Genomic DNA, 23,545 nt, shown 5'->3' on the forward strand with positions numbered 1-23,545 from the left:
TGGAGGGTTCTTAGTCTATAAGAGTGGACCCAAATGGAAGCTTTAGGACAATTTTATTAGAATTTAAAGGAAAATCCTCAAGGCAGGTGAGCTGGTAAACTTAGCAGCTGCCTTGAGGAGGAGAATGAAGGAGAGAAGCAAAGAAAGCCATGAAGTCATGCTGGTTTAGAGCCTGCATGGAGGTCAGACACATAGCTGACTGGCAGCCACATGGCTGGGAGAAGGGAGCTTTAGCGAAAAAGTAAAGAAATACAAGGTGCTAATGCATCCCACAGTATTAAAGAAAGCATGTTTAGAAAAGGGATATGAAGAAGAAAAGGAGAGATTAGGCTTTTCTGAAGAATTCTGAAAAGCGAGAAGACAGAGACCTACATGTCTGTTGCTAGGTCCAGAAGTTCTGCAGTGGGAAGCAGGATTCCAGGTTGGAAAAGTTCACTACTTAATGCACTCCTGTTCCACCCATCCATTTAGCATAACTTTAGGTAAACCTGCCTTCCTAGGAGTGGTCCTATGACCAGATTATTGACCAGTGAAACTGGAAATGTTGGTCTTTCAACAGATAGATCAGGGATTTTATAGTCTTGACCAGTTAAACTTCTGGGGCAGTATTTGCACTCTAACACTTTTTGTTTTGTTTTCTCTTTTCTTCCTTTCTTCCTTCCTTCCTTCTTTCTTCCTCCTCTTCTCCCCTTCTCTTCTTTTTTTGAGATGTGTCTCCCTGTAGCCCCAGCTGGCCTAGAACGTGTATGTAGACCAGACTGACCTTGATCTCATGGAAATCTACCTGCTTCTGCCTCCCAAGTGCTGAGATTAAAGGCATGCCCCACCACACCCAGACTGGCTTCAAATTCTTGGAAAAACCCTCATGGGCTTAGTTTGACCTTGGTATGGACCACTAGTTGAGTCACTTATAGCCAGGGAATCAGTTTTACAAGAGAAATATGACAAGGAGTGCTAATTCAAAGATGGAAAAGCACAATCTGGAGGAATGCCTCCAACGATGTCAACTACTGGGGCCAGTGGGACTCCTTCTGCCTTTCTAAAAGCTTAAGAAGTGAAATGTGAGTTTATTCACATCAGCCTTTCAAGGAATGGAGCTTACTAAGCAGGTTAGGCTAGCTGGCCAGAAAGCCCCAGGGATCCACTGACCTCCACCTCCTCAGCACTGGGATTGCAAACCAGTGTCACCGTGCTTGGCACTTTTAAGTGGGTTCTAAGATCCAGCTCAGGTCTTCATGGCAAACACTTTACCCAGCTCTCTTGCCAGCCTAAAATGGGGTAAAATAACCAGTTACTCTGCTTGCCTTATTGCAACTAAAATCTTTGTCATTATAACTAATTATAAAATCATCATTTAATAAAGAATAGAAATAAAATTAATTATTCCCAAATAAATGCTGCTTGTTAAGGAAACAATAGATGTTGTATTAGTCAATTTTCTGTTGCTGTGATAGAAATACTGACCCAAACAACTTATAAAAGGAAGAGTTTGTTTGAGCTTATGGTTCCAGAGGAATTACAGTCCATCTTGGTGGGGAGGCATGGTGGCAGAGGTGGCTGGAGAAGAGGAGCGGAAGCTAAGCTCTACATCTTCCAGCAGGCACAGGAAACAAGAGACCGACTGGAGATCCGGCAAGGCTTAAGAACTCTCTAAGCCCACCCCCAGTGACGTGCTTCCTCCAGGATAGCCACACCTTCTAAGACCTCCCAAAACAGCGCCACAAAATGGGGACAAAAATGTCCAAATACTCAGAGACTATGGGGGACATTTTCCATTCAAACCACCACATTCCAACCCCTGGCCCCCATAGGCTCATGACCATATAAAATGCAAAATGCATTTAGTCCAATTTTAAAAGTTCCCATCGTCATTATCAGTCTCAATACTATTCAGAAGTCCACAGTCCAAAGTCTCTTCTGAGACTCAGAGAAATATCTTAACTGTAAGGCCCATGTAAAATCAAAAGACAAATTACATACTCCCAACATACAGTACTGAATACACATTACCATCCCAAAAGGGAGGAGTAGAAACATAGTAAGGAAATACTGGACCAAAACAAGACCAAAACCCAGCAGGACAAACATCAAATCCTGTAGCTCCACATCTTGACTTCTGGGACTTTACTTCCAAAGGGCTTACATGGCTCAGCCTTTCTACCTTTGTGGCGTGCAACATACATCTCTCTCTTGGGCTGGTACCACTCCCTGTATGCAGGTCTTCTTGGCAGATGCCTCACAGCTCTGGCATCATGAATGTCTTCTTCAGGTCTCCATTACCAACCAGGCTTCACCTTCACAACTTCATGTAATAGCCTATCAGGGCCTTCTCTATGCAGGAAAACCCCTGCTGCACGCTGTCTGGCCCCAGCAGCTCTTTGAAACCATAGAGGAAGAACTGATGACCCCTTCACTCTTGCACCTTCCATGCTGCTAAAGCCAGCACCAGGTGAATGACACTGCCAAGCTTTACTGCAAGTTTGGGATAGACTCCAACCTACTTTATCTATTTTAGAAGCTTTTCTCTTTAGTGACCCCTGCAGCATTTTCCTTTCACAAGTTGGAGGCTTAACTGGGTGGGGTCTTGCCCTGGAGGCACTCTCTCCATTGTTTAAATTTGAATCTCTAGGCCCCTCCTTAATCTCTCTAATCTCCTTATCAAAGGAATCCTCTCCAGCATGTGCCAGGACTCCAGCATTAATCTTCCTAGTGCTCTTTTTCAATCCATCCTGTACATTCTGTATTTCTTTCTGTCCCACTTGCTCTTTTTCACTGTAAATCTATATAATATTCAGCATTAATAGCCATGCCACCATTTCTACATTATGCTATCTTGAAATTTCTTCCACCAGAGAAATTAGTCCATGTTTTTTCAACTTAGCCTCAGCAAGCTTTTTGCTGTGGGCAGACTCCAGCCAGACTCTTTGCCAAAATATTCCAAGTGCTGCTTAAGCCCTTATTTCCTTCTGGAAATACACTGTTTTCAGCACTACTTTCTTCTAGGCACCTAGTAGAATGGCCTATTAAGCTCTGCTTACAGCAATCAACTGCTTTTCTAGCCCAACCTTCCAAAGTCTTCCACATTTCTTCAAAACCTCACGTGGTCAGGTTCTTCACAGCCAACAGCCCACTCTTTGGTACCAATTACAGTATTAGTCCAAATACTTGCGGCCTATGGGGGACATTTTCATTCAAACCACAGATATTATATGTTCAGTGTCATGGTTCTGGGAGGGCACAACAAGAGGAGGCCTAGGAGCTCAGGAACCTCAGCCTCAGTGGAGGGAAGACAAATCCAGGTCCTGCTTCATGGAAAGATTCAATGAAGTCATAAAATTTGGCATTTTCCACCCACTAGATAATTTGGCAGGGTTGGCCTGTTACAGACATCTTTAGATTTTCTCCCCTTAGATCAGATAATCTGTTATCTGTTTGGCATTAAAAGGCAGAACAGAGCCAAAAATTCAGAATTGCTTCCAAATTCTCCCCTGTTCTTTTGTGGTATTCCTTTATATCATCTGAATATATGTTCAAATGTGCAAAGCTCCAAACAAGGATGCATTCAGTGCTCTGAGAGATAGTTTCCTGTGCTTTTGGTTCCCCCCAAGAAGAGGGCTCCCCAAGATCACCTTCCTCTCAGTGACATCTTCCAGATGGGCATACCAGGACCTTCTAGCAAATCCTTTCCACACAGGGCAGCAGGGGCTTGTATATTGGCATGCTGGGTAATGCCTACATTTCAGGGGGTTTATGATTCACCAGTTGATTTTATGTATTCCTTTTATATTGGGTCTCCCAAGATGATTTCCTTTCTTCTCTTTAATGGTTGGATGAGGAAGCCGAGGCATTCCCTGTTCTCAGCAACTTTTGCAAGCTACAGGATAAACAGGACTGCCAACTGGTTTTAATTTTCACAAGTCAGTACTCCAGATGGTATTAACCTCATTGTACATATGAAAGAGACCAAGGTTCAGAAGGATTTGGCACATTGTCTAAACCTGTTGCATAAGTGGTAGCCAATGTATAACAGAGCCTGGGTCTTCAAGCTGCAACGGCAAACAGCAAGGGTCACTGCTGACACACCCCTTCTGTGCTTCTTATTAAGTATTTCTAAGTTACTGGTCTCATCTTGATGCCATTGTGCTATCTGGCCATCTTTCCATCCATCCATTCATCCATCAGTCTTCCCAGTTAAAACCAACTTTATTAGATCACCAAACACCTTGCCACATGCTCATAACTTCAGAAAACCAAAAGAACTCATCCCTCTTTATGTTGCTGTCAGACAGCCGAGGGGTTTGGTAGGGAGCTGATGCTTAGCCATAGTTTACTGAGTTCTAATGTGTATGTATCTCTTGGACCTCCAAATGCTCCCTGCTGAGCATCCAAATGAACTGAATTTGTTTAACAGATGATGTGGCAGGACTGTAGAGTTCAGACCAGGGACTGTGCAGGGACTGCTTCCTTTGTTCTCATCCTTTCAATAAGTAGATAAAATAAACACCCCTCATCCAGGCCTGTCTTTTCCCAGGCCTCTCATTACACATCTTCTCATCACTCTGACTTTTCTCAAATGTGCAGTGTGTACTGAATTCTGCCCTTTCCCAGTTCTGAGGCTGCCCCGAGGACAGGCACAGTCCCCGAGCATCTCAGGATAGAGCTTCACCAAGCTCCCGAATTATTAGTCACCAGACTCTTGCTGTAGGACTTTACATTTATCTCTAAACAGTATCCCAACCTGTCAGAATCCCTTCAAATTTTCATGCTGCTTTCCCAGTATAAGGTATGCCTGCCAGTATTGTGTGATTGTATGTTCAGCCTTCCTTCTATGTATTCATTCATGTGATTGAATTAGAAAAGAAATCTCTAGTAGTAGAAGATCAAAAAGAAAAATTCATGGCCCAATTTAGTTTAACTTCTACCTAATATTTATATCTTCCTTGATGTCATTGTAAATCTACCTAATATCATCAAAACTCTGCATTTCTCTGTGTAATCCTCAATTAGCAACCAATATCATAGAGGGGGAAAAATGCCTAACTAAAGATACACAGGTGGCCTTTGCCTTTATTCTTTTAATTTTTATTGCTTTTATTTATATGTATGATTGCACGTCTGTGTGAGTGTAAGTGCGCATGCATATGCAGGTGCCTGCCCTCAGAGGCCAGAAGAGAGTATTGGATCTCATAGAGTTGAAGTTACAGGCGTGGGTGGTGAAAACCACACACAGGTCCACTGGAAGAACAGCAATCACTTTTAACTGCTGAGCCATCTCTCCAACCTTGAACTTGTTCTTTAAGGGCTGCCCATTTGGGCAGGTGAAGTATCCTGAACTAAGGAGTGATGGATCATGGCACTTGCTGGCCTAGACTTTACTTAGATGGCAGGATTCCCTTTTTCCAAACATTTGCAGGACAAAGCACAATGTGTTTACTGCAGAGAAAATTGCTTGTTTTGCTTGAAATACCTATGTATTGGCTCAAGCTGCACAACAAAGTACAATATACTAGTTGGCTTCAACTTCAACCATTTTTTTCTCACAGTTTTGAAGATTGGAAAATTTCAGATCAAAATACTGGAGACGATTGATTTGTAAGCAGTAGCTTCCTATATGTTCACATGGGGGGGGCAGAGAGACAGAGAGAGAATGAATCTGTATGTCTCTTTATAAATATGCTGATCTTATTTGTGAGGGTTCCACATTTGGGATCTAACCATTTTTGAAAAGCCTCTACCTCCAAATACCATTATATCATAAATTTAGGCTTCAACTTGTGAATTTTGGGGGAACACAAACATTCAATCCATGGAATACAATCATTAAAGATTTGGGAGGAATATAAAAATATAACTATTACTATGCCTTAGGCAGTAAATTTATTTATTTTTACAATGGGATTTAGTTGAAATTTCATACAGCATGTAATGTACCTTGATCACATCCACCACCTACAGTCTCCCTCTAACATACCTCCCTTCCAGTTCCATGTCCTATTCTTTTAAACCCATGAGTCTAATTAGTGCAACCCATACACAAGTGAGTATGGCCTTGTGTTCACTGTAAACCACCTGTCTCAGCCTTCCAGGTATTGAGATTATAGGTATGAGCCATCATGCCAAGATCAGGATGGTATCTTTCTAACAGCAGAGTATGTAGGGATATGGAGGGCCTGATATCCCAAAGGCAGTCAGAGCAGACAGGATTTCCACAGTGTAGATGAGACATCAGGAGACACAGGTCAGGCTGCAACTGTCAAAAGAAAATGGAATAAATACAAGGGACTCTGAAATAATAAAAATCAGCTACTGGCTGGGTATAGCATGAGCTCGGGGAAGGAGGAGCCTAAGATGATACTGAGATGCATATGCTAGGTGATTGAAAGAATGGTGATTGGATGCAGTGGGGCAGGAAGCAGGAGGACATTGCATCCTAAAAAGAAGAGAAATGCTGTTTCCAGTTTCAACATGTGACACCTGAAACCTCCCCAGAAGAGCGCAGAGAAAGACAGTGAGAAGACATGAAGGAGAGATCCTGGCAGGGAATCATCATTTACAGACCCAGCTGAGGAAAAGGAAAGGGTAAATCTGCTGGAAGAGACGTCATAGTCAGGAGAATGGGGTATTTTTAAAAAGCTAAGAAAGCAGAACAGAGTCAGCCTCTACCCTCACCCTGAACTCATGTAGAGGATATTTAAAATAGATGTTTAAAAGCAAGAGAAAGAACTGACCCCTTACCAAGTTCAGGGCATTGTGCTAAGCATTTTACACATGTCATCCTATTTTGCTAATTACAAGTTTTAAGTATAAAAGAATAGTTAAACAGCTCCAGAAGTTCCAGTCCTAGCTCTACCATTCATTGGTTCTGAGAGCTTGGAACAGTTTCCACTCTTCCTACATGAAAGTAACTCTTTATAGTTCATAGGGTGAGTGTTTCATAAAAGATGATATATGTAAAGTTAAATAGTTATGTGTTATATGGGTATCATTGTTATTTCTTTGTGTTCACTTTTAAAATATTTATTATTTGTATGTGTGTGTGTGTGTGTGTGTGTGTGTGTGTGTGTATGTGTGTGTATGTGTATTGCCTGCATGTAGGTAAGCACACCCGTGTTGTGCAATGCCTGCAGAGGAGAAGAGGCTGTTGAATCCCCTGGAACTGGAGTTATGGGCAGTTGCTAGCTGCCATGTGGGTGCTGGGATTCGAACCCAGGTCTTCTCACAGTCAGTGTTCTTAACCACTGAGCCATCTCTCCAGCCCCTGGGTTCACTTTTATAAGCTCCGTTACCCACAGAAATCTACACGAGTCCAAAGACCATACCTATTTTAAGAGTTTTGTTAGTAACTGAATATTTTCAATGTCTGTATATAGTTGACACTTAATATTAGCTGAACAACAGCAATCTCATTCCATCCACATATCCTTGCCTGTGGATATCCTGTGGTTGTTCTTAAACAAAAAGAGATGAATTCAAATACCCAAGCTGACATATTTCAGCTTCGCCATTTATTATGGTTTGAAAATATCTTTCTCTGCCACATCTTAACTACCTGGCTACTTCAAAGATGCAGATCTGTATTTAACTAGCTGTGAGGTTTCTAGGCGATACTCTCCAATTCACTGCTCCCCAGTATTTTCAAAAAATTAAACTAAGAAGGATAGAAAGATGGGTCAGTGGTTAAGAGCACTGGCTATTCTTGCAGAGGACCAAGATTCAGTTCCCAACACCCATATGGTGGTTAACAACCATCCATAATTCCAGTTCAGGAAGTCCAACACTCTCTCCTGACTTACATGGGTATTGCATAACACAGGTGTACTTACATACATGCAAGTAATGAACTCATACACATAAAATAAAATAAAATAAAATTGAAATGATATGTTTAAAAAATTAAGCTAAGAGAAACTATAGTTAGAAAAGAGCCCTAAAAGCACATAGTCCATCCATGATTCTAGAAAATGTTTGTGAAATTTCCTCCATCCTTATTGGTATGTCAACTGGTGTTATCATTATGAAGGTCTTGTTTAGACAACCACATTGTTGAGATTTCTTGGGTACAGCTTCCCTGTCATGCCTATAAGATGCTATCTAGACAGGTCACCTGGACAAAAAATAGAGGAATGTTGGATTTAAATTACATCATATGCCAAATGGATCTAGCAAATATCTACAGAATATTATACCTACACACCAAAAAATATTCATTTTACTCAGCAGTCCATGAAAGTTTATCAAAACAAACCATACACTGGAACATAAAACAAATCTCCCCAAATACAGAAAATTCAGAAAAATGAAAATAACTATGTGTAGTCAATCTGATCACAATGCAGTAAAGCTTAAAACCTAGTAATTACATGAACTCTGAATGATGACTGGGTCAAAGAAGAAATCAAGAGAGAAATTTTTAAAAGTTGATGGAATTAAATGAAAATGAAACACAATACACCCGAACCTCTGAGACACATTGAAAGTATTCCTAAAAGGGACATTTGTAGCTTTAAATGCCTATATTTAAAAATCAGAAAGACCATAGATAAATGACTTAATGATGTAACTCAAGAATTTGGAAACACAAGAAAAAACAAAACCCAATTCTCATAGATTGGAAAACTAATGAAAATAGAGCAGAAATTAACAAAATGAAAACAAAGAAAACAAAAAAGAATCAGCTTGTTCTTTGAAAAGATAAACAGAATCAACACACCTTAGTCCAGTTAACTAAGAGAAAGAATAAGGAGACCCAAATTACCAAAGTTAAATCAAGAAAAGATCAATAACTTAAACAGACCCATAGCAAATCAGAGTATAACAAAATAAAAACATCTTTTGACTAAAAAACCCACTTAATTTCAGATGGATTCACAACAGAATTCTACCAGAACTTCAAAGAAGCACTGCAGCCAATACTTCTTAAACCATTCAAAAAAGAAAGAAATAAAAAAAGAGAGATGAGCACTTACAAATGCCTAAGAATCTAGCATTTAAGACCAAAAGCAGGTAAAGACTCAGTTCAAAAAAGAAAAAGAAAGAAAGAGAGAGAGAGAGAAAGAAGGAAGGAAGGAAGAAAGGAAGGAAGGAAGGAGTAAAAAAAACTACAGGCCAATATCTCCGATGAACATAGATGCAAAATTTGTTAATAAAATACTTGGAAACCAAATAAAGGTAGTTTATTCGTTCATCAAATAGGTCATCTACCATGATCAAGTTGACTTTATTCCAGAGATGTAGGGATGGTTCAAAATACACAAGTTGTTCAGTAAGTCAATAACTATAATAAATAGTACAAATAGACTTAGAGACAAAAATCACATGATCATCCCAGTAGGTACAGAAAATCCAACATACTTTTATGATAAAAATTCTACAGAGAATAGGACTGGAGGAAACATGCCTCAACATAATAGAGGCTGTATATGACAAATCCAAGAAAGCATCATCCTTATTAGAGAAAAATTAAAAACAATCCCACTAAAATCAGGAACAGAACAGGGCTGTCCATTATGTCTACTCCTTTTCAATATAGTGTTTGAAGCCCTAACTAGAACAATAAGACAAGAAAAGAAGATTAAAAAGATACTAATATCTCTAGACATAATATCAGGATACAAAAATCAGCTTTAAAAAATCAGTAGCTTTTCTGTATATCAATAATAAGCATGTTGAGAAAGAGATTGTAGAAACACTCCCATTCACAACAGGAATAAACTTAACCAAAAAGATAAAAGACCTTTACAATGAAAGCTTTAAATCTCTGAAGGGATTGAGGAACACACTAGGAGATAGAAAGATCTTTCATGTTTATGAATGACTAGAATTAATATTGTGAAAATGGCCATCCTACCAAAAGCAATCTGCAGATTCAATGCAATCCCGGTCAAAACATTCTTCACTGAAATAGAAAAAAAAAATCCTAAAATTCATATGGAAACACAAAAGACTCCACATAGCCAAAGCAATCCGGAGTAAAAAGAACAATGCTGGAGGGATCACCATACCAGAATTCAAGCTATATTACAGAGCTATAGTTATAGAAATAGTATTGTACTGGCACAAAAACAAATATGCAGATCAACATAACAAAATAGAAGACCCAAACATGACTGTACATAATTACAACAATCTGATATTTGACAAAGATATCAAAAATACAGACTAGAGGAAAGACAGCATCCTAAACAAGTGTTGGGAAAATTAGATGTCTATGTGTAGAAGAATGAAATTAGACTCATATCTATCACCCTGTCCAAAAATCAATTCCAAATGAGCAAAGACCTCAATATCAAACCCAAAATGCTGAAACTGCTAGAAGGAAACATAGGCAGTACTCTAGAAGATATGGGTGCAGGGAAGGACTCTGAATTGAACTCCATTCACTCAAGAATGAGGCCAGCAACTGACAAATGGAACCTCCTTAAACTAAAAAGCTGTTTCCTCTGACGTGCAAAAATCAATGGAAAAATGAGGAAGCCCACAGAATGGGGGGAGAATCTTAACCAACTACATATCTGATAGAGGATTATGCCCAGAATATACAAAGAACTCAAAAGACAAAGAATCAAGGAAACAATGACCCAATTTAAAATGGGCTGAACAGAGAACTCTCAAAAGAGGAAATATAAATGACTAAGAAATATATTTTTTTAATGTTCAACATCATCCTTAGCAATTAGGGAAATGCAAATTGAAACTAAAGGGGGGAAAAGAACCAGTCACACAAATGCTGGCAACAGTGGCACACACCTTTAATACCAACACTCGAGAGGCAGAGGCAGGCGGATCTCTAAGGTCAAGTCCAGCCTGGTCTACTTAGTGAGTTCCAGGCCAGCTGGGGTTACAGAGAGATCCTGTCTCAAAACCAAACAAAACCAACTTTAGTATTTCCTCTTACCCAAGTCAGAATGGCTAAAATCAAGAAAACAATTGGCAACAGAAGCTAATGAGCTATGGGGTAAGGAAACTCCCATTCACTCCTGATGGGATTGCAAACTCGTGCAGCAACTACAGAAACCTGAGTGGAGAATTTTCAAAAAGCTAAAAGTCGATCTACAGTATGATCCAGCTCTCCTGCTCCTTGACATATACCCAAAGGTCCTAATATCCTACTGCAGAGATACTTGCTCAACCGTGTTCTTTGCCGTGCTTTTCACAATAACCAGAAAATGGAAACAACTTAAATGCATTTCAGCTGATGAATGGAACATGAGACTGTGGTACATACATACGGTGAGATTCTATTCAACCCTAAAGAAACATGAAATCATGAAATTTGCTGGTAAATGGATGGAACTGGAAAACATTATGCCGAGTGAGGTCGCCGAGACCAGGAAATACAAGCGCTGCATGCCCTCACTTATTTGTGGGTCCTAGCTTCAAATCTTAAGATGTGAGTAAATAACCTGAAATAACAGCAGAAGCCAAGAAAGTAGAAAAGGACCATGGGGACAGGAGGGAGTAGGAGCTCCAGGGAGGGGGTTAGTGGGACACAGGCACTATCAAGGGAGAAACGGGATAAATGGAAGGTGCATTAACCAGGGGAGAGGGAGGGGAGAAGGAGAAAGGAGAGGTAAATAACACTAAGGGCACTGAAAAGCCATAGGGAAGCATATTATTTTATAAACTCACTCAAAATAATATATATGCATGTTTAATCGAGCTATATTCCAAGGGTGATAATGCCCCCCCACCCACCCAAGATCCATAAGCTATCTAACAAACACACCAGTGCCAGGTATGGGAAACCTGTCTTGGAGCTATTGGTCAGGATAGTTCAAGAGATTCCCAAAATAATATAGGCTATTGCCACTCTCCTTGGTTCCCTCCCAGAATTGGAAGGTAGGATCCTATTGTTGAAGACATCACATATTTCAGACACAGGATTTGGAGGAATTGAGCTGAAAGTAATCTGGAAACCTCTTCCCTAAGGACTGTCTCTGTGTTCTAGCTTGTTTCTCCATTGCTGTGACAAAACACTCTGACTAATACCAACTTGGGGAGGAAAGGGTTTATTCAGCTTACATCTCCTGGGTCACAGTTCATCAGGGAGCCCAAGGTAGGAACTTCAGGGCATGTACCTGAAGGCAGGAGCTGGAGCACAGGCCATGGAGGATCACTGGTTACTGATTTGCTCCCCTGACCCTGCTCAGCCTGCTTTCTTATGCAACACAGGCCCACTTGCCCAGGGGTGGCACCACCCACAATGGGATGGGCCCTCCCACATCACACAACAATCAAGATGCCCCACGGACGTGGCCACAGGGCAGTCCAATGAAGGCAATGCCCCAATTGAGGCTCCCTTAACCCAGGTGTGTCAAGTTGACACTAAAGCTATCCCGCACACTCTCTAGGTATCAGAAGGTGTTATGCAAGCTGTCAAGGGAGAAAAGTAATCAATAGTCCTATTCAAATTTAAAGCCTATGAATCACAAAATGAATCATCCCAGCAAAATATCCTTAATAGTGCAACGGTGGCACTTTTACCTTGTTGGTAACCAACAACTGTCTAATTAGACTTAAGGCCCACTCAGTAGGAGGGAACTCATACCTGGTACTGTAAACCTAGGCTGTAGTGGTTATAGACCCTACAGGAGAACCTACTACTGCCGTTTTCCTAAATCAATATAAATTCTAACTGTAGTCTAAATAAATACTTATCCTTATATCTGCAGATAAGTGTAGCTCTCCTCATCAGAAACGCTTCTTTTTTATTTATTTTTATGAAGCTTTTGTAATTTCATACAACAGTTCTTAATCAAATTTAGTCTCAATGCCCCCCACCCCCACGGGACCTCACACATTCTTCCATACATGTCAAGTCCTATCCTGTTAAGTACCTAAATGTCCTTCAGTGTAAATTTGTTCACTGGAGTCTAGTCAACAAATCTGGAGTTTTATGTAAGACATTCTGTCCCTCACCCAGTAGCAGTCTCCAATAGTTCTCAGTCTAGTGCTGCCCACCACCCATTTCTCTCCTCTACTCTGGGCCCTTCTTTAATTGAGTTGCCATGGATCTTGTGCTTGATGTCACCATTGCCACAGGTACACATGTGCAAGCTTCCAGTGTCTGAAATCCTCTGCTTCCCTCTGTTCATGAACCAGCCCCAGCTCTTACAGTCTTTCCACCTCTTCTTCTGCAATGGTCCCTGAGCTGTGGGTAGATAAGGCTCAATATAGGAATCCTATCCAAGGATGCTCAGTCTGCAGTCTCTTATCTTATTCTTTAAAACTTGGCCAGTTGCGGCCTTCTGTACACATCACACTCTGTTATATAAGGAAGCGTCTTACTGGTGAGAGTTGAGGGATGCATTAGTTTTCTCTCTACCTCTTGTTCCACTATGTTCCATGAGCCATAGTTGTAGGGGTTCAACTATAGATGTGCCACATCATACTAGGCATCTCTCAAGACTCAATCATCTCTACTCTTTTTCCTCCCATCTGGCATCTCTCCTCCCTCCCCAGTCCCAGTACCTCCATTATCCCCATCCTGCCCCAATAACACTCACCTCCCACCATACTCGCTCTCCTGGCTTCCCTCCCCCCTCACATTGTGCCCCCTTGCATGTCCCTCCCTCCTCTCCTCCCTGTAGAACATTCCCACTTTCCCCACCCTACTCCTGTAACATCTGTTCCTGACCGTCCTCCTTTAAGTTTCTTTCTAGAAAAGCTTTTTGAAATAGATGGAGACTATTAAAGAGCTTGACAACTGTTCAAAATGCAGAGAATAAGTGAATGTGGGGTGCCCAGCCCCAGGTAATTCATCTACCATGCAACCTCTATGCCTAATGCTCAAGGAACATCACAGAAGAGAGGGTGGAAAAATTCCAAGAGCCAAAGGACCAGTGTATTTGCTGCTAGATATTGTCTTCCAGACATGGCAGGGAAGATGCATCCATGAAATCTCAACAACACGGTCACCTAAACAAAACTTTCAGAATGACAACACCAGTTGGCATGCCAGTGTATGTAGATAGGGGAAATTTCTCAAGGCCCCACCCCTAAATGAAGAACTACCAGTAATCAATGGCTGCTGAGTGAGGGAGAATCAGTCTTCTCTAGGGACGAGCTCCCTGATAGGATACCTAGTCCCAAGTGATCAGCTCTAAACACATGTACACACAATCAATAGTGAATGGACCTAGTAGGAGTCAGGGAAGGACATTGAGAAGTGGAGGGGGAAGAGAGAGAGGGCAATTATGTAAATACAGTATTCAAATACAATGCTCATGTATGAAATTCTCAAAAAATAAAGAATAAAAAAACCCAAGAACATCAGTCTTAGTATGAAAATTTGCTTTCATCTTTAAAAGAAATAGTAAAATTATATGTATGCCCAAGAATTGTTTTGAGATAAATTTTATGTTTACTGTCAATAAAAAAAATAAAAATAAAAGAGAGACTGGAGAGATAGATGGCTCAGTAGTTAAGAGCACTGACTGCTCCTCCAGAGGACCCAGGTTCAGTTCCCAGCATCCACATGGCGGCTATGAGCCGCCCTTAACTTAACTCCAATTCCAGGGTATCCCAAGCCCTCTTCTGACCTCAGCAGCATTGCACGACATGGGTGCACTCACATACATGCAGGCAATACATTCATACACATAAAATAAAAATAATAATAAAATATATTTTTTTAAAAAAGAAAGAAAACAGTTGACAACCAATGTTGGCAAGGATACAGGAAAAGGGGAACATTTAGTCACTGTTGTTGGGGTTGCAAACTGGTGCAGCCAGTATGGAAATCATAGTGGAGAATTCTCAAGAGGCTAAAGGTTGATCTACTGTATGTCCCAGCTATGCCACTCCTTGGCCTATGCCCCACGGTCACAGTCTCCTATTACAAAACCACGTGCTCAGCTCTGCTCATTGCTGCTCTTTTCACAATTACTAAGAAATGGAAATAACATAAATGTACTTTGGCTAATGAATGGATAATGAAAATGTGGTACACACACAATGGAATTCTATTCAGCTGTAAAGACACACAAAACCATGAAATTTGCACATAAATTTTGTATGTGGGACTAGAAATTGTTATCCTAAGTGAAGTAACCCAGACCCAGAAAGACAAATCCACATGTTCTCTCTCTCTCTCTCTCTCTCTCTCTCTCTCTCTCTCTCTCTCTCTCTCTTTGGTCTTTTTGAGACATGGTCTTCCTATAGCTCCAGCTGTCCTGGAACTCACTATGTAGACCAGGCTGACCTTGAACTCACAGAGATCAGCCTGCCTCTGCCTCCTGAGTGCTGGGATTAAAAGCTTGTGCCACCACACCCCGCTTTGTTCTCTTATTTATGGATGCTAGCTCCAAATCTTTAGTGAGTGTATAGCCTGTTCCAACTTCTGCCTACTGCTGACTCACTTTATTTAGTGAAGGTTGACACATTTCCTTTGTGAAACAAAATAAGAATAGGTAAGCATACCTCATTGCATAGTCATGAGATACTTACTAACCTTCATACATGTAAAAAAATGACCCTGGAAAGCATTTAAAGTACACATTGTTCCTCCTATCTTAGCACTGAATATTATATTGATTTATGTTAGCAACCTGTTTTTTTTTTTTTTTTTCCAGGCTACAAAAATTTGTGCGGGGAGGTACATTAATCACCCTGGATTTACCCTATGAGTTGTGGCCTTACATAATTTATGTAATTTATCTGTACCTGTTTTCCCATCATTAAAGTGAAAAGAATAATATGTCTTCCATTCAGAATGACTGGACAGATTTAATGTGTGATCTAGTGCAGTAGTGTACGCCTGTAACCACAGCTTCTTCATAGGCTGATGCAAGAGGATTACTTGAGCCCATGTGTTGAAGGTAAGAAACAATGAAATTGTCAGACTTAGTCTCAAAACAAGAGCTAATTTATATAAAGTGCTTAGAACAATTTCCAGGATTCATACATAGTGTACCATTACTACATCCTCCTTAGCTCTTGCCTCTGTGGTTTTCAATCCTGCAGGGCTTCTGAAAGGGTCACACTTATTGTAAGGGTCCCCAGCAAGACCTCCAAAAACATATTGTCTGTTTTCTCATGTGCATCCCCTCCAGCCTACTACACAGGTTTTTACTTCCATGAATGCTATTTAAGAGTTTCCCTTGTACAATCGGGACACTGGGGGTTGGATATTCTTCCATATTCAGAAACACACATCTTTGAGCTGTGCAATTCCTTGGAATTCACTAAGACTTTGCTTTTGTATCACCACCATATGAGTTCTTATCACCTAAGCTCTGGCACATGGCTTATTCTGCCCCAAGTCTCCTTCATCATTTCATTCTACAGAGTACAGCATGTATTCATGGGGCTGGGCCACAGTCAATCTCCTACATAGACACTGTGCTATCTTATCCATTCTCGGTACCCACCACACCCCCAGTAGGCAGTCCCTTCCTTGTTCTATGACCCCTTCTCTACCGTCTCACTGTCAACATGCATGAATCCCAGTTGGGATCAGTTAGCACAACCTATTCCCAGTGTTAGCAAACACTACACAGCTAGATGGTAAATCACTTGGTATTGGAGAGTATGTCTGAGACTAAGCTCAGAGTTAGTTCTCTAGAATATTTGCCCATCTGTTAGCATTAGTAGCTCATGGCCAAACCAGAATGAAAATCCTCATTAGAAATGGAAACATTTATCATCTCAAGTAGGGTAGCCATGAAGTCTGTGGTCCAGGATAGTCAGCCATCTTAGCAAGCTGGAAAGATGTTCACAGAGTACCAGGACTCACCAGTCTGAAATGTGCTCTCTTAGCCTTGAACTTAGACACCAGTCCTCTCAATCCAACCTTTATTGTTGCTCCCCCATCACACCATCATTACCTGGTGCCCTGCTGCCTCAGCTTTTATGAAATCTATAAATTAGTGGTCTGCAATGACTAAAATTTCATGTTTCTTGTTCAACTCTCTGACCTTTCTGTCATCATTCTTTATGACATTTACTTTTAATCAGCAGAGGGTCTAGATAGAAACACTATGCTCTCAACCACGAATTTCCTATATTGTTGGCATTTGCTTTCCAAATCCTTGTGTGGCATAATCAGCATGTAATGAACTTCCTTATATTAGATTGTCATTCTGAAGGAGGGAGGGCTGAGGAAAGTCCCTGGTATGTGATTTCTCTGTACCTCATTATCCTCGCTCAGCCATAAACCTCTGTCACACTGACATCGTCACCTCTTCCACCCGTACTCAGCCTGGCACAGTTTCACCATCTGTTTGTGTGACACCAACATTATGGCCTCTCTCCATGCATTCCTAAATGGGCATGGGAAGGAAGCAGAGTTGGCAAGCATGCCTGCTCGCACCAATAGCACAAACCTAGACAGTGATGAATCATGACCCAGGACAGGGAGGTTGGCTGACAGCTAGATATGGAGTGCCATCAGTGTGGAGGGACAGACCTCTCAGTTCATGGAGGCAGTGCCAACTGCCCTGTTTCTGTCCCTGCAGCAACAGCATCCACTCTTTTACTATGTAGTCATGAAAGGATGTTCAATAGTAAAGAAGACTAGAAATCAAGACCTGAATTATTCTTCTTTTCCCTTTCAGATCTAAATGGCAGTATATGGAACATCATCCCCAGGAGTAACAGAGTTACTTGGAAATGGCAAGGTTTCTAGTTACTCAGGGTGAAAAGAGCTAAGGCAGGTTGCCTTGTGCTGGTGGGTCAGTCCTATCTATGCACAAGCTGCTGGAGCTCCTACCTACACCCACCCAACATCTCAAACGTTCTCTGTTCTTTATGTCCTGAAAATGACTGATTCATTCATTTCTTTCTGAATGCTGCTTCCAGGATTAAATCAATCAGGCAGCTATTCAAGATTTGTTCTTTAGATTTCAAATTTAGGTATAAGATGTTGGGGTACTTTAGTTTATATTATAGTTGATTGTGATGTGTTTGATTTTAAGACATATCTACAATCTAATTTTCTATTCTGCCTCTTTGTATTGAGTCCTTTATGTATATGTAGGTTTTCTTATACTTCACTTTGAATTTTCTCAACAGGAATTGGGAGCATGAACATACCCAATAAAATAGAATGTTCTTCTTCAATAGAAGAATTTAGATACCATTTTTGGTTTTAATTTTTTTTTTATTTTAAATGCCCTCCATAGATCCTGTCTATTCTACAATCAGGCATCTAAAAACTGATAAAGCCAAAAAATAGAGAAATGTGCCTTTGAAACATGGAAAAAATATACAAAAATCCCAGACAGCCCCACGCAGGGGACAGAGTTAGTTCCACAGGCAGGGCATCCAAAGTTGAAAGAATTTCCAAAGCATTCAATGAGCTGGCTAGGTTCCATCACTAGGTCATTCAGTTGACCAATCATGAACAAAGGAAATAGAAACTTCATGCTTTGACTGTGTAAGCTGGCTGTAGGCAGGGACTCCATTAGAAGGATCAGCTTTTCATCACCTGTCTCCCAGTCTTATAGGAAATAGGCTTATCCAAGATTCTTCCCTGCAGTGGCAGGGAATAAAGGTTGGTGGATTGTGCATGGTACCGATAAGAACTTTGGGCATGGAGAAACACAGAGGAGGGTCTGAAGATCATTAATCTGAAGATTATTGGTGGTCCAAAGTTGTGATGTAAGAACCATTGGATCCACTGGAGAGAAAACACCAGACATTAGAGGAGTATAATACCTGAGGAGCCAGAAGCTTTTCATGTCTACAGGACAGTTAATGGGGTATGCAGCTATGGCCTTTCTAGAGCAAAAGGAAAGGTGGTGATGGATATGGCCAAAAGAAAGACCTTTATATCAGATGGTTGGGAGTTTGTACTTCAGACACACCACATCTGGGAGGTACAAAAGGCTTCTGCAGCCAGAGCGGTCTGCATCCTGATTCCCTATCAGCAAGTTGGGTAACCTCTTCAAAGAATGGTGTGATAAGAATAGGAGGTAGGAATTGGCTAGGCAGTTAGTGTAAAAAGACCCCAAAGAAAAGTAGAAGTTTCTTGGCTAAAAGTCAAAATGTCCTTGGGCCTGTTAGCAACGTACTCTGTTCCAAGGCCAAAAATGTCTAAAGTATTTGGGAGCTCTTATCTAATTCTTGAAAGATTTTAGGGTTACCTCTTCAGATGGGGGAATGTTAGAGTAGCAAAAAGCCCCATTAAAAAAAAAAGAAAGTACCTGACGTTGTTCAGGAAAAAGTGATGGGGAAATATGGGAGGAGTTGGAGGGGAGGGAGTGGGCATGGATTTGATAAAAACATTTTATATGCTTATATGCCTGCATGAAATTCTCAATAAATTATTTTTTAAAGGCTTCTGCATCAAGGAGGAAATACATAATGCAAATGACCCTTAAGGAAAATGCTGCAATATTTAGAATCATAGAGGTAGTCCCCAGAAGAAGTTATGCTGGGTCTAGAGTGGGTTGGAATGAGCAGGTTGTGAGGCAGGATCTATATTGTGAATAGTGGCTAGAAACAGATAATGAGTGGCAAATAGTTCCTGTCTGTACAAGAACCAGCCCATTTTCCCTCCCATCACTCCCTACCCTTTTGTATAGGATGCAGTTTTGATACTGTATCACAGATCCTTTTTGGAGATAATGTTTAAGATTTTTGTAGAGTTTTGTTTGTTGGGAGGTGTTGTTTCTCATCTGGAGATGAGGCATTGTGGGTTATTCTAGTCCTGGCTTTAACACCAGTCAGCTCTGTGACTCTGAATTGGTCATTCTGGGGCTAGAATAAGAAATGATGGAACTGAGCATGTGGCTAGGTTGGTGGAGTGCTTGTCTAGCATGCACAGAGCCCTGGGTTCTTGGGTTCCACACTTAGTACTGTATAAACCAATCAATGGCGGCACATACCTATAATCCCAGTGCTCAAGAAATGGAGGTAGGAGGATCAGGAGTTCCAGGTCATTCTTAACTACATAGTGAGTTCAAGGCCAGTCTGGACTACAGGAGTCTCTGTCTCAAGGTTCAGTCTTCCTAAATCTTGAAAACCTTACGGCTTCCTTCCCTTATACATACTTCCAAACAAGTGCAATTTTAAACCACAGCTGTGTAAAGACATCCTAGCACACTGTTTTGCCAACAGTAAGCGAGATACCTTTAAAGAAATCAACATTTAAGAACATTTTTGTCACGTTAGTAGTGGTGGTTTGAATGAAAATGTCCCCCATAGGCTCCAAGTATTTGGACATTTTGTCCCCAGATGATGGCACTGTTTTGGGAGGTCTTAGAAGGTGTGGCTATCCTGGAGGAAGCATGTCACTGGGGGTGGGCTTAGAGAGTTCTTAAGACTTGTGGGATCTCCAGTTGCTCTCTTGTTTCCTGTGCCTGCTGGAAGATGTAGAGCTTAGCTTCCGCTCCTCCTCCTCTAGCCACCTCTGCTGCCATGCCTCCCCGCCAAGATGGACTGCGATTGTAATTTCCCTGGAACCGTAAACTCAAATAAACTCTTCCGTCTATAAATTGCTTTGGTCAGTGTTTCTATCACAGCAACAGAAAAGTGACTAATACATTAGTTTTCCCATTTTTGTTACTGCACTATCTAAGCATCTAAGCAGGTGTTTAGTTACGTGCAGATAACCCAGCCATGCTCAAGTCCACTTCCCAGACCTCAGCTTTCTTGTCTGTGAAAGAAAGCATTTGACTGGGAGAATTCCGCATTTTCTCTGACTCCAGGTTCCACAGTTTCATAACCTCAAGGTCCTGTTTTCTCGCTAACTTTATCTCTGTCTTATCTTGACATTGATGTTTTCTGAATATAAATGTGAAAATAATGTTTTACTTCCATATCTCCTCGATTCCTCACGCCTATTAAAACACTACAAACCAGTGAGCAATCTGTGATTTATGAGCCAAAATGAAAGGGCAATTTCTCTCTGTCTAAATCTTATGAAGGGCGTATGTCTATAGAAAGATAAGATCAGCAGTAAAGTCCCTTGGTTTTCTGGTAGAAAGCTTTTTGGAAAAAGCTAAAAGTCATGACTGAGGTAGAATATCTGCCGATAACAGAGTGTGTGGTTCTTAAAAATCTTACTAACCCTGCTAAGCTTTAGTTTTCTTTTTTCTTTCTTTTTCTTTCTTTCTTTCCTTCTTTCTTTTCTCTTTCTTTCTTTCTTTCTTTCTTTCTTTCTTTCTTTCTTTCTTTCTTTCTTTCTTTCTTTCTTTCTCTTTCTTTCCTTCCTTCCTTCCCTCTCTCTCCCTTCCTCCCTTTCTTTTCTTTTTTCTTTCACTCACTCTGTCATTTGTTACTGAGTCACCTACCTCTAACATTTTGTAAGGTAAGTCTACCATTAATGTTTTATAAAATTTCTGAAAGTAGATATCACATCACCATCTTTCCAACTCAATGCCATTGCCCTTTGAAATTTCACCTGTCCTGAATGGAATTTACCTTGGTTTCCATGGGCACTCTGGGAGCACAGCAGCAGAAACTGGGCCTCTCTACAAGCCTGGCTGTGGCCTCCTTTCAGATGAGATCTGCACAGTATTTTCTAGACGGTTTCTACAACAGATGTTACCAGGCAGACAAGCAAGCACACAGTCCCAGAACCCAGAGCATGCAGAGCCAGGCGGACACACACTTGCCAACACTGACACTGAGCTGCGGGGTGATGGGGGAGTGTCTCTGAGGGGTGAGCCGGCTGCTCCAAAGCCCTGCTAATGTCTCTGTGTGGCCATGCTGTATTTTCAGCTTGTCATCATGGCTGGGACAGTGCTGCTTGCCTACTACTTCGAATGCACGGACACTTTTCAGGTGCATATCCAAGGATTCTTCTGTCAGGATGGAGACTTAATGAAGCCTTACCCAGGGTCAGAGGAAGAAAGCTTCATCAGTCCTCTGGTGCTCTACTGCGTGCTGGCTGCCACTCCAACTGCTATTGTAAGTACAGAGATGAGTTCCATCTTTTTTGTCAGACACCTAACAGTACTTCTGGGTGCCCTTCCTCCTGCTCCTGTCTTCCTGGGCTTTTGTTAGGAAGTAGCCTTATCAGTGGTTTCCTGTTTCAGCTAAGACATGCTCAGTGGAAGTCTGCACAAAAACTCATTCAAATGGGTCTTGCCTTACATAGATGGTTTTTGCTTTTTAGTATCTGAATTTTTGAAACCGTATTTTTAAAAACATGCATGAATGTCAAAAATTGACAGACATGATTAGCTAGCATGCTAAGAATGGCAAATATATTCTTTCAAAAAAAAATAGGCTGAGTTGTGTGTGTTCAGAAAGGAGCCTGGCTGTAAGTGCCAACAGAGACTCAGATCACAGTGGAATAAACCCCCACCCCCCAACACACACCTCTGGTACCTCTGGCTGTTCTGCACTGCAGAGGCCAGAGATGAGCAAAATCACAAACCCCAAAGTTTGACAACTCTGCCCCGTCCTTGTTACATACCATATAACTCAATTTTCTCTTGAGAAAATCCTGTAGAGGAAATTTCTTCCAGAGCATAAATGTTGCAGATCTTTGTTAGCTGGTCAAATGTTTAACACTTAGATACTATTATTTATAGCCACCTCTCCCCACTCTGCCGTCTTACCTTTAACTTATCCTCTGTGCTTTTTTAGTTGGGGACAAGAAGAAAAACACAGATGGGCTGAATAATATACTGAATAATATAATAATTGCTCAGATATTAAGTTCAAATGCCATTGTCAATGACAAGGTTTCTCTTGCTTTATTATAAAAAGAGAATGTAAATTTGAGAATCTAGAAATAGTAAGTCATCATACATTAGGCTTATTCAGATTATTGAGACCAGCTTTAGCCGAGCGCCACCTTAAATAATAAGACTCCTATACAGACTGAGTATTGTCCCACTATATGTGATGTATCAGCGTGGTTAAAAGCACGAGGTCTACAGAGTGGCACACTTGGGTTCACATCCAGCTGGGTGACTTTGGGTAAGTCACTTCATTGATCCCTTCTATACAAGATTAGGATAATCGACTGCCTATTCTACAAGTTGTCATCAGGTTTAGAAATGACTTCATGGATTTCCTGGCATGGACTTAGGGGTTAGGGGTGAAGAACCTGGCAAGAAACCATCCTTCACCCTCTTTGGCATCACAAGACAAACTTCCTCCATGTGAGGATTATGACATTCTGTTGAGAATTTCTATGTGACCTCTTCTGCCCTGTTCTAGAGTGATAGGAACTGGACTCTACCTGGAAGGAGGCTAAATGCTACATCTCATTTCCTTTATCCTTGCTTACCAGCCTGGGGAAGAAGAGAAAACATGGCTAGAAACCACCCTTTGTCAACACAAATGCATAACTCTCACCTCAAAGAGGATAAGAGATAGTTTATTCTAGAGACAAATATAAATGACTATGGCCTGGGAGCACAGATTCAGGGTACCCCAAATCCCATGTTCTAGCATGGTAAGAGTTATATTATGTTTTAATGGTAACAGAAGAAAGAAAAGTCATAAATCAAGACACTTTTCAAATACATTGGTGGTTATATTCAGTCGGCAGGTCATGGCAAAGCTGCGGGGAGGTGGTTTCTACTATAGGTCTCAGATGCTAGCTGATGACATTCATAGCTTTTTGTTTAGTGGCACCTGGTGG

General features: G+C 41.0%; 1 protein-coding gene across 3 annotated transcripts in view; it reads left to right on the top strand.

The window, feature by feature from the left end:
- The window catches only part of Plppr1 (phospholipid phosphatase related 1), a 301,822-nt gene that overhangs the window by 227,863 nt on the left and 50,414 nt on the right, over positions 1 to 23,545 (top strand). For all 3 annotated transcript variants that reach the window (XM_008851906.2, XM_029555427.1, XM_029555428.1), the window contains one exon: positions 21,667 to 21,855. In XM_008851906.2, the coding sequence (XP_008850128.1) occupies positions 21,667 to 21,855 (189 nt within the window). The remainder of the gene's footprint in view (positions 1 to 21,666; positions 21,856 to 23,545) is intronic.

This window comes from Nannospalax galili, unplaced genomic scaffold (assembly GCF_000622305.1).
Source record: "Nannospalax galili isolate Female #2095 unplaced genomic scaffold, S.galili_v1.0 scaffold125, whole genome shotgun sequence".
In the NCBI taxonomy this organism is placed as follows: Eukaryota; Metazoa; Chordata; class Mammalia; order Rodentia; family Spalacidae; genus Nannospalax; species Nannospalax galili.